Here is a 12260-nt window from a genome sequence, read left to right as displayed (position 1 = left end):
TCTCCTGGGGAACGGTCAAGCTTTAACCAGTAAGATAGCCCTTTAGCCCATTAAAAACTAAAATTTATGCCGAAAACCGCATAAAAAATATTAAGTGGTTAATTTTTAAGACAGAAAAACAACATAAAAGCGCGCGCTGCTGAAGACGCAAAAAAATTGTTTTTCACGCGCGGTGTGTTCCAGTTATATGAAACCCAAGCCTAAATTGAGCGATTTTAAAAGTTAGGATAGTTCGCAAATCGCTCACTAAGGTGCTGCTGGTGCTGGCAAATAAGGCGATATTTTGAAAAGCTTGGCCGTTCCACTTTAAAGGAACACACCGACGTTTAAATTTAACCAGTTTCATGCGTTTGTTCCAGAATACGATTGGTCGTATCTGTGACGTGAAAATCCATAGAAATCTCATAGGAATGCTGCCGTGTACCTGGCAAATGGACCAAACGCCGTGGCAGACGATAGCCAGATCTCAGCCAATCAGAGCTCAAAGAGTGGTTCTGCCAAGAGCTTAGCGTCACCTAGCTTCTTATTATTTTTTCATTAAATATACCATAGAAACAGCATTTGATCATTCTTTATATACTTTCTTCAAATACGGCGCTCTCGGCGAATGACAAGTTTTTTTAACAACTTTTTTAAATATTTTTAATAGTATTTTATTTCTAAAAATGCCTTCGCGGTGTTTTGTTCCGTCGTGTAAAAAGCGTCGGTATTCCGGTCGCGAAAATGTCTCATTTTTCAGGTATTAAACACTAAGCCTTGGCTTATAAACGACGGGAAATTTAAATGTTTGTTTATGAATTGTGAGTTTCATCAAAACGGCGGGTTATTTAAACTGAATTGCCTGATTTCAAAATTACGTTTTTGCGCCTGACAGTACCATTACATTATAAGGTACAGCAGACTTATTTAACTGCTTTTATACCCTAACATGGCGGCGTATTTTCACGCGCAAAATGAATTTTAAGATCCCCCAATTCACGGCCAACTTCGATCCCGCGTACTGCGCTTTAGTGGCCCCGCCAATCGCCTGAATTTACCGAGTATATATTTCCCCGCCAGGGCTCCACTACGACCAAAATTTAACTTCAGTCAGATAGGAAAAATCAACTAAAAACAACTTTTTTTAAATGAATTTTAAAAAAACATTTAATTGAACCGAAAGTAGGTTAATATTTAAATAATAGTATAATATTTTTTTAAAGATTTTAATTTTTTTAAAGATTATAATTTTTTTAAAGATTATAATTTTTTAATGGTGTTTATAAATTATAAAAGAGTTAAACAGAAACCGAGAACTTCCTCTAGATGCTGCCAGCAACATAGTATTATTGCGTAATACTTGAAACACATGTAAATATATGAATAAAACAAAAAGTGAAACGAAGATTCAATGTAACTTCATTGTAAATTTTATTTTAACATTTTTAATTAAATAAAATTAAGTTAAAATATATTATAAGCGCAATAAATAAATTTTAGGCTTCAAGAAGTTTTAAGCTTCCGTCTATAAGTAACACAAATTACACAATCCCTTATTATACCAATGATTGTGATTGTACCAAAAAGGTACAAAAATGTGTATCTAGATATACTGTACAACTAAAATTTATTTTAATGGTGGAAACTTATATTTAAACTGTACAAACCATTTGTTTTGTGTTGATTATATATCATTTTGGAACTTTAAATTCATTTTTATGTAATTAATGTAAAATATTATAGCCATTATGAAACTAAAGTATTACCAGGAAACTATATAGGTATACACTTGGAATGTCTAAGGAAGATTTTTACGGCCGTGATCATGTGATGAAGCTCGTAGAAATGGGTGTGTCTTAAAGCGGGAAAACCCACGAGAAAAAGTCGCGCGCCTCGCTACCATAATTCGACGAAAACTCGTCATTAAGCCTAGGGAAAAACAAGGCGGCCCAGGCCGTAATATTAGTTCCACATCAGTGTATTCGAGTGGGCAAACCCATACACCCTTAGTAGACACAGGTAGGCAAACTAATACAAAAACGGTTGAGGCTACGTGATTTCTTATCGTTTGATATATAAATTGCCATCCTAAGTTAAAGAGTGGGTGCCGCCCACCCTCAGGATACCCGGGTGGGCAAACCAATACAAAAGCTGTTCAGGCCATGTGATTTTATATTATCTCGGTGATTAAATTATTATTTTCTTAGAGCAGATATTTAATATGGATTATTAACAACTGCATAAATCATATTATTGCAAGAATGTATTTATGTACTAAGAATATGGCAAGACGGAGATTCTGTCCCCATGGTCACATACTTTCAGCTTAAGGGCCTCTAGCCAAAGTGCTAGCCCATTGAACTTAACATGTTTGATTCTAGCAAAGCAGACTTTTGCAACACGCCCTAAGTTCGACTGCTTTGGATTTTTTGGTCTCACTCTTTCAAGTAGACGCTAGCGTAGACGATCTAATCTTTTACTTTTATTGTTCTATGAGACCAAATTGTTTTTTTCGATCACTCTCCCTTTAAGGGGGTTGGTCGGAGAGGGCGGAAATTAACGGCACTCCGTGCGCGTCAAAGAGCTCTATCGAATGAGACCAGCTTGTTTTTTTCGGTCACTTTCCCTTTAAGGGGGTTGTTCGGGGGGGGGGCTGAAATTAACGGCACTGCGTGCGCGTCAAAGAGCTCTATCGAATGAGACCAACTTGTTTTTTTCGGTCACTTTCCCTTTAAGGGGTTGTTCGGAGGGGACGGAAATTAACGGCACTGCGTGCGCGTCAAAGAGCTCTATCGAATGAGACCAACTGTGTTTTTTTCGGTCACTTTCCCTTTAAGGGGGTTGTTGGGAGGGGGCGGAAATTAACGGCACTGCGTGCGCGTCAAAGAGTTCTATCGAATGAGACCAAATCTCTGGACCAACTATACAAACTATACAAGTTCTCCAAGAAGGCGATAATATTATTTTGTGCCACATATAAACGGTTTCGATAAGAAAGTGTCACACTTATTTGTTACTTCTGACCATACACGATTTCGATAAGAAAGTGCCACACTTTTTTATTACTTCTGACCATACACGGTTTCGATAAGTGGGTCGAAATTACGGCGGGGGTGGCGAAGTTTGAGGTTAACTTGACCCTAAAACGCCATAAATATACGTAAAATAAACCGGAAAAAGGAACGAGAATTGCGACAACTTAAGTTGACAAATCCCCCCGCGTTGCAAGGAAAGACTAGATGTTCCGAGTAAATTTTGTACAGAGCGGTGTGGCGAGGTTGGTAGAGGCGTCGGACTTTGGAGATTACGCGGCCTGCAGCTGTCTGTGTTCGAGTTTCGGTGAGGCCACTAGTATAAATAATATCAATAAATTATTTTTCGCAGCTCCATCTACCGTATCGTCGCTTTCCACAACAAACAAACAACAACACTTAACGACAATCCGTCCATAGCAATAGTCCCACTTCGATATATATATCTCGATGTGGAACTAAAAAAGTGAAAAACAATTTTATAAGCCATGTAAAGGATAACCCAATAATTTGGAACCGAAAATTAAAAGAAAACCGAGACAGCGATGCACTAAATGTTACATGGATAGAGTTGAGAAAAATTATGCAAATAGGGTGCACCCACCATCGTTTGTTTTTATACCTTCTTTTATTGTTTTTGGCTTTGATAATTACTAAAAGCTTAAATAATAAAAAAAAAATCTTAATCAAAACACCAGGACATGACTCTGGTACCTTTGGCCCATGATCAAAAGACGTCTGCGATTCGGAACCGCCATCAGTGGCGCCGATCCCATGGGGGCGCCGGGGCCGAAGCCCCCATTGGGAAAAATCAATGGGGAACCGCCGATGTTAAAGGCCATTTACTTTTAAGCATCCGTAGCAAGAAAGTGTTGCCAGCAGCCTCATTCCAAGTTTTTTAGTGAGCTTCAACCATAGAAATCTCATAGGTAACTAGAATGCTGCCGCCTACGGCCGAGCTTGACGCCAGTTCGCCTTGAATCTTCAGCCAATGAGAGGCCGTAGAGTGGTTCCGCCAAGGAGGATAATAATCCTCCTTGGATCCGCTACTATAGCGGGAGATACGTGACGTCATTCTCTCTGGTGGCATTAAATTCTTGGCAGAACCACTCTTTGAGCTCTGATTGGCTGAGATCTGGCTATCGTCTGCCACGGCGTTTGGCCCATTTGCCAGTTACACGGCAGCATTCTAGTTACCTATGAGATTTCTATGGCTTCAACCCCCATTGGGAAAAAAAGCGATCGGCGCCACTGACCGCTGTAATATTTACTTCTGCAAAAAAATAAATGCGGCAACCGCCAGCTCACGCGGCACGCTAGAAATATCTTGCATCATGAAAACGCGAAGCGCTTTCCTTGCAGTTTGAGCGCGAAATATAAAATAAACTTTATGCTTCCCGCAAAATGGAAAAATCTCAATCTTTTCTTTTTCAAGCTACAAGCGTCCATGAAAACATTCCAAGTGTATACATAAATTGTTTCCTGCTATTACAAATTTTCGCGGGTAATTATGACCAATAAGATCACAGTTGCAAGATTGGTGTAGAGGCCGGGTTATTTTTTGCGTTTAAAATTTTTAAAGCTATTATCAAAAGTTGATATAAAACCTTTGCTATTATATAAACCTTGTCACTTGTTATTTTCTTAAATTTTAATTAACTTAAATTATATTCTAGTATGGCTTCGATTTTAATACTTAAAATGAAACTTGAAAATTAGAGGTCACAGTAAGGTCGATCTTTTTGTTCAATGTCGATATCCATAGCCTACGCTCTAATAAAGAGCCTTATCACCCGGTGTAATTTGTTGTCACTAGTGTTAGAAATAACCAAAAATATTTATTGAAATGTTTTCGTTTGTAAATTTTATTTTACATATTATTAATTAATCTTTGATGAATGTTTATTACTAACATTTTTACCAAAGATTGAACAGTTTTTTCCAAATCTTATTGGAAATTTCCCAAAGAAACACTGCTTGTCAATCAATCGCCCTGTTTTGTAAATTTGGCGGTATTCGAGGCGCTGTAGTCGCTAGGTGTGCGTATCGTGTGTATGGCGGCGCCATCTGTTTAATCGTTGAATCATAGTAAAGGTTTTCTTCTCTTCAGCTCAGATTTACCACGGCTTTGCGAAAACGTTGCACATCAAATATAAATCAAGGTAGTCTCTGTCTGAAGTTCGACTCTGTCTTTAGACTTTAGTTCGCGATAGTCAAGTGGAGTGTACCCACTGCTTGATTCTTAACTTTCTTTAGTAAAATCTAGTTGCGTAGTTATAACAACTGCAAGTTAATATGGTGAGACTATAAAGATATTTATTTTCTAAGTAACATTGTAAATTTTTTCAACGCAAACCGAAATGTCTTTTAAGAATTTCAATATCTATCCTCTATCTAGGCCTAATGATTTTTGAGGGTGGGGTAGCCTTGAGTCCAAAAATATTCAGGAATTAATTTTTTTTAGAGATTTGGCTAGTGTGATGAATTTCTATATTTAATACATACCATCTTTTGAAATAGTCTGAACCTGTAAGAGTACTTGTTACTGGTGCTGCAGGACAAATAGCATACTCATTGCTTTTTTCAATCTCAAAAGGAGATGTTTTTGGACCAGATCAAGTAATGTTCCATTTCTATTTAAACCCAAAATTTTTAAAATGTAATTATCATTTTCATACCTTAAAATTGTAGCCAGTTATTCTTCATTTATTGGATATACCTCCTATGATGGGAGTGTTAGAAGGAGTTGTAATGGAGCTTATGGATTGTGCATTTCCTCTCTTGAGGGATGTAGTCCCTACATCTGATGAAAAAGTAGCTTTTTCTGACATCGAAGCAGCTTTCTTAGTTGGGGCTATGCCTCGCAAAGAAGGTATGGAAAGAAAGGACCTTCTGGCTGCTAATGTTAAAATTTTCAAAAGCCAAGGAAAAGCACTTGATCAATTTGCAAAAAAGTCTGTTAAGGTGAAACTTGTTGAAAATTAGTTTTACTTGTGTATTTCTGGAAAATATTCTAACAGACCTATGAACGTTTTCATCAAGGTGCTTGTGGTTGGAAACCCAGCCAATACCAACGCTCTTATCTGCAGCAAATATGCACCATCAATCTCCAAATTGAATTTCTCAGCTATGACAAGATTAGACCAAAATAGAGCCCAAGCTCAAGTGTGTATATTTATTATATAATAGTTTCTGTAAGAGTTTCCAGTTAGGCCATTTTAGGATTAATTATGCTAGCTTCGATCCATGGTTAATTGACAGAAAAACTGGAATGGGTTTCCTTTGACCATAGTGGTATTATAAGGAAACATCTGCTCTTAACCAGCACCCTCCACAAAATTGTCAAATTATCTATCAAATAAGCAATTCAATTCTTACATAGACATAAGAAACTTGTTTGAAATGGAGTAAGAACTACTTTATTTATGGTGCATTAATGAATTTCTTATTTCTGCCACTAGGTTTAACTGAAGCTAGGGCTGATTGGTGCTAGTTAGGTTAAAACCGAGTTGTAACATGTAATAGCACATTATTTTTCAATTTAGTTGTCCTTTGAAGAAATATTTAACTCCTATGGAAACTACTACTTATTGGATGAGTTTGTTTTTATAATTTTTCAAAATTTAAATTTTTTTATGGGTAACTTAGATTGCCAAGAGGGTTGGTGTTCCAGTCAATAATGTGTCCAACGTAATTATTTGGGGAAATCACTCCTCAACCCAGTTTCCTGATGTTAGCCATGCTTTGGTTGTTGCTGGAGGTGTCACCCGTAAAGCTTCTGAAGTTGTAAAAGATGATGCATATCTGCAAGGAGATTTTATAACTGTAATTCTTATCCATATTCATAAAAATGTATAACATTATAAATTAAATAAACAACTACTCTTTAGACTGTTCAAAAACGAGGGGCAGCTGTTATTGCTGCAAGAAAGTTGTCATCGGCAATGTCTGCTGCTAAAGCTGCATCAGATCACATGAGAGATTGGTGGAGGTCAACTGATGAAGGTCGTTGGGTTTCAATGGCTGTTTATTCTGATGGATCTTATGGAGTTGCTCCTGATGTAATGTTCAGCTTCCCAGTTCAAATTGGCTCAGATCGTAAATGGCAAATTGTGCAAGGGCTGGAAGTTAGCGATTTTGCCCGAGAGAAACTTGACCTAACAAGTCAAGAATTGATTTCTGAAAGGGAGGAAGCGCTTAGCGTTTGTCAAGATTGACGGGAAAAACTGCCTACAGCCAATCTTTAAAAATAGACTGCTTTGCTCTTTAGTACTCTCTTGCAATACCTAAACACAATTCCTAGACTTCCGTTTATTTTTTGTTTCTTTATTGGGTAAATTGTCAAGACAATAATTCGGTCTTTATCACGTTAAAGAATGAAACAAAAAGTAAAATTTACTTAATTTCTCTTTAATGAGTATTTTCAAAAAAAAAATTCATTTTATTTAGGCTGTAGGTTAATTAATAATTACCATTTTACATTTTAAGTGACTGTTTTGGTAAAATATTGTTATATTGTATTTTTTTAGAAACACTGATGTAAACTTTGCAATAAGTAACTAAATAAGTACTAGATTGTTACAAGCTCAAAAATCTATATTCATAGACTATTTCTTAAAAAGCAAAATAGACACAATTTGGCAAAGTCAGATTCATTACATTATTTTGCTAATTCCTCTTACATTAATGTCTTATAAGTATATTGTCAATTGCATCTAGTGCAAATGACTTGGTTCAGGGTTGCTAAGGAATGTGGATAAGTCTGGGATCGGCAAAATTGCAAGATTAAATAATTTCTTTAAAACATCAGGGGTTATATCAAGAATGTATTGAAGTTACTAAGAATATTTCAGCATAACATTAACCCCTGGTACCATCCTCACAGCTTTTGTGGAGAAAGTTCGTCTGTATTTAAAGGGCATTCAAAGTCATACCATTTAGCAAACTTGAATGGGAAAGCAGACAAAGGCTGCAAGGATGGGAATCAGAATCCTGTAGTCCGATATTCTTAGTAACTTCAATACATTCTTAGTTATATTTATGTTGAGTTTGTTGGTTAATAATAATTGCTCTGTTTAAGTAAATATAAACAAACTTTTAATATGAAAACCGAGGAGTACAACATTTGGGGCTACATCCTCAATCATTTAAATACAAAATTCTGATGGTATTGCCAACTTTATTTAAAACATACTTAATATTTAAACACTAATTTAGTCAAACCATGCCTTGCCCAGCAAGTACAGTGGCGCACCCAGGAGGGGGGGTGCAGAAGAAAATATACATGACCAATGCCTTCATCAAAGGTTTTTTGCTCACAAAGGTGCGCTCATTCAAGGATTCTATATGGCTCCTCTAACTAAAAAATTTTTGGGACTTAGAGTCCCCCCCTCCCCAGCAGTGATGGGCGCGCTCGTATCTTTGGATACTTTTAGGATACGAGATGATACTTTATCCGAAAAATAAAAATTAAAATATACGATTTTGATATGATCTTCTACATTGCAAAATGATCGCGATAGAATTTTGAAGAAATAAATTCGGGAGCGAACTATATTTGAAAAGATTCTTCTCTTACCTAGCCTAGCGAAAAAAAGAGCGGAATAGAGCTAGTGCTTCCATTTTTTATATTAGAAATTACACGATAGATTTTTTCTGGTTTCTCTTCAATTTTGTTTGTATTTGAGAGGAAATATTTTAGCGCCATCTAGATATGCCGATATACACTATTTGAGCGGCGAACGTATCTCACGTGATACCGAAATATAGCCAAACCCGAAACAATGTTAAGTGATAGAAGGGAGAGGAGCGGTCAAAGGTCGCGCCGTTTTTCTGGCTGTTTTTTAACGGGGGGGGGATAATTCCCTCTATCCCTAGGCAGACAGAGGAGGGAAAGCAAAGACTGATTCTAGCCATAAAAAGCTGCGCCGCGTAGACTGAAAGGCGATTTCAAAACTAAAACCAAAACTTCCAAAAGTTATTTTTCCCACCGTCCCAACTCCCACGCAGTTAGAGTGTCTCGTGTGTTGCAAACTGGCAGCGTGGGCTGTGGCGATGCAATAGCTTTATTTATTTTCCATAATTTAGTTTTTGAAAATACGAAAATTAAGATCGATTCTAATCCATAAAATCAAAATCAAATATTGGAAGGTTTTGAGATAAAAATTGAAATATTCATTTTAATACTTCGAACTTTTGATATGAAAAAATTTGATTCTACTTTCTCGTGAAACGTACTTGAAATATTTTTAAATATACTTTTCAAAATAATGAAAACTAAAGAAGTATTTGAAATGATACTTATCTAAATCTTTAAAGATTTCTTCTGAAATTTTTCAGGCAAGGGCTAAAAAGAATTGAAAATAATTGAAACTCTCATATCTTAAAGAAATTTGAAAGATCGTGAAAAAATCAAAGGGCCAAAACTGAATAAAATGAAAGATTGTGAATGATTTTGTCGCCATCTATGCTAAAAAATATCAAAAATAAAATGATATTTACAGAAATTTCAGAGGGAAAAAATTGAAAGTATAGTATAGCTGCTGCCATCTATGTAAAAAGATACGAAAAAGATAGATAGAAATTCTTTTGTGCATCACTGCTCCCCAGACAAAACTCCTGAGTGCGCCAATGAGCAAGCATTTGTTTTTAATACTAGAAGTTGAAGTTTGTAAGCCAATGAGGGATCACTGGACTGAATAGTTTTGGTTGGTCAGTTCCTAGATAAGACAGTTGCAATACAAAAACGAAATTTCACAAATTATTCACAAACTCATATCCAGTGGCCCTCTTTATAAAGTGGGGGTATGAACCGTATGAACTGATCTAATGATATTTAAACTTGTAAAACATTATTTAGTGTAATTAATCCATGGCATGTACGTAGCCTATAGTTGCATATTTTAAGGAATAGGCGGTTAAATAAAACATGTTCAAGGAAATCGTCAAGAAGTACTATATCAGAGAGCCAGGACTTGCTAGTTACTACTACAGAACAGGCTTGGAAATAAGGTTTATTTCTGAACTGGTCTATTTGGCCCATAGAAATCTCATAGGTAACTAGAATGCTGCCATGTAACTGGCAAATAGACCAAACGCCGTGGCAGACGATAGCCAGATCTCAGCCAATCAGAGCTCAAAGAGTGGTTCTGCCAAGAATTTAATGTCACCAGCGAGAATGACGTCACCCATCTCCCACTATAGTAGCAGAATCAAGAAGGATTATTATCCTCCTTGGCGGAACCACTCTACGGCCTCTCATTGGCTGAAGATTAAAAATGAACTGGCGTCAAGCTCGGCCGTAGGCGGCAGCATTCTAGTTACCTATGAGATTTCTATGATTTGGCCAGTGACTCCCAACTCTTGAATTATTTAAGTGGTCACGTACACCAGTTGGTTAATAATACGGTAGATAATTTTGAATTAATAAACTGGTCTTTGACCCAGTGACCACCGCTTATTTCCAAGCCTGCTACAGAACGTCAGGTTTTTGTTTAGCCTTACTAGGTTATTATACGCACCAAAGCTGCCACTGGCTGTTTATAGGCACTCAAAAGTTTAGGTTACAGAGAATACAAAAGTTTGAGATATAAAGAAAAAAGTACAAGAATATAAAAGAAAAATAAAACAATATGAATACAGTAAAACGTTAAGCACGGGAGGCGCCGGGAGTAGTGGCTCAGTCCTGTAATCCCAGGCGTCCGGGAGGCAGAGTTTGTGGATGGCCGTGTGAGGACGACCACCAATCCCCTAACGGGTGGTCGGAATACTTCCGCCAAGGGTGTCCCCACCCCTGTCCCCACGTATCCCCCCGTTGGCGTGGCCGTTACACATATCTCGCCCTGATTAATCAGTTATTGTGTGTGTGCTGGTGTCTAAGGCCTCACGTCGACACCGATGTGTGTGTATCTCAAAAAAAAGCACGGGAGGCGGTAAGATAGGAGCGTAGGGTAGAGACACTAAGTCTTGAGGGAGAGAATTCCAAATGGAGAGGGTGCGGTGTGTAAAATGACGCTTCGGTTAGGTCATTTGTTTGGTGTCTTTCATGTGGCGTGGGAATAGAGAGGAACTGTCGGCGATCGTCAGCCGAGACATCGCGCAGCTGAGGGACAAGCTTGGTGAGCCTATTTAACGATTTGTTTATGATGGTAATGTCCTTCTTGTAATGGGGGGACCAAATTGGTGACGCGAAGTCCAGTAGTGGAAGGATAACGGGTTTGAAGAGAGTCTTGATCAGTTTCGGGCACTTGAAGTGAAAAGTCTCCGGGTCATGCCAGTAAACATGGTTATCTTTTTGACCACAGTGCAGAAGTGATTGGAGAAGGACAGCTTCTCATCAATGTGAACCCCAAGATCTCGGATGCAGCTCGTTGGTGGTATGGCTTGGCCACCCAGATAGTAAGTGTGACGAGAGTTGTTTCTGCCAAGATGGAGAACGTTTGATTTGGCTGCATTGAACTAGTAAGACTGATGGGCCGATAATTTAGCGGTTTGGTTGGGTCCCCCTCCCCCTTCTTTGGGATAGGAGTAACGTAGGCCATGCGCCAGTCTTCGGGAACAAGACCCGTGGTCAAACTTAAGTTGAATATGTACGTCAAAGGGCCGGCAATACTGGTTGCAGTACGTTTTAAAAGGTTGGGGTGAATGTTATCAGGACCAGGTGCCTTAGCTGCATTTAGGTCTTTCCATTTTTTCAGTACGTCAACATAGGAAACTTGGAAAGAGTCATCTGGAGATAAGAGTGCTTCGCTAGCCTTGTCAGTGGGATATGGTATTGGTGCATGTGATGGAGTAAATACAGATACAAAGTAGGCGTTAAACGCATCCGCAATGTCGGTATCAGTAGTGATTGGTTTGGTTTGTCATGTAGTCTAAGGCATTGAACCCCAGGAATTGATTAACTTGAAAAACGCTTTAGGGTTTGTTTTCATATTTTCGACAGTGACAGATTCAACATTTTGTCTGGCTTTGCGGGACAGGTTCGAAAGATGATTTCTTGCCTTTTTGTAGTTATCATGAAGAGTGGCGAGATCGGAGGATTGTAGCTTCCTGTGTTTTTTGAAAGCTTTCCAAGTCTTTTCCTTGGCGACTTTGGCAAGACGGAGCTCTTACGACGGAAATTTTTGAGCACCAGACCTCTTAATGCGGAAAAGTTGCCTAGCGGCAGAAAGAAGTTCAGTGCAAAATATATCCCAGCATTCCGAGACAGACCGAGAGTGAAAGACCGTGGGCCAGTAGAGGCCGGAGGGA

General features: G+C 38.1%; 1 protein-coding gene across 1 annotated transcript; it reads left to right on the top strand.

Annotated features, from left to right (window-relative positions):
• Positions 1-5143: 5143 nt before the first annotated feature.
• Positions 5144-8567, top strand: Mdh1 (malate dehydrogenase 1). The gene is made up of 6 exons (XM_090171755.1): positions 5144-5309; positions 5532-5630; positions 5703-5975; positions 6054-6176; positions 6660-6836; positions 6902-8567. The coding sequence occupies exons 1-6, from the start codon at positions 5307-5309 to the stop codon at positions 7226-7228; spliced, it is 1002 nt and encodes a 333-aa protein (XP_090027881.1). The 5' UTR covers positions 5144-5306; the 3' UTR covers positions 7229-8567.
• Positions 8568-12260: the final 3693 nt, after the last annotated feature.

Source organism: Leiobunum rupestre, chromosome 4, assembly GCF_980474605.1.
Source record: "Leiobunum rupestre chromosome 4, qqLeiRupe1.1.hap1, whole genome shotgun sequence".
NCBI classification, from domain to species: Eukaryota; Metazoa; Arthropoda; class Arachnida; order Opiliones; family Sclerosomatidae; genus Leiobunum; species Leiobunum rupestre.
The sequence above is the reverse complement of the archived record's forward strand: the minus strand, read 5'-3'. Positions and strand labels throughout refer to the sequence as shown.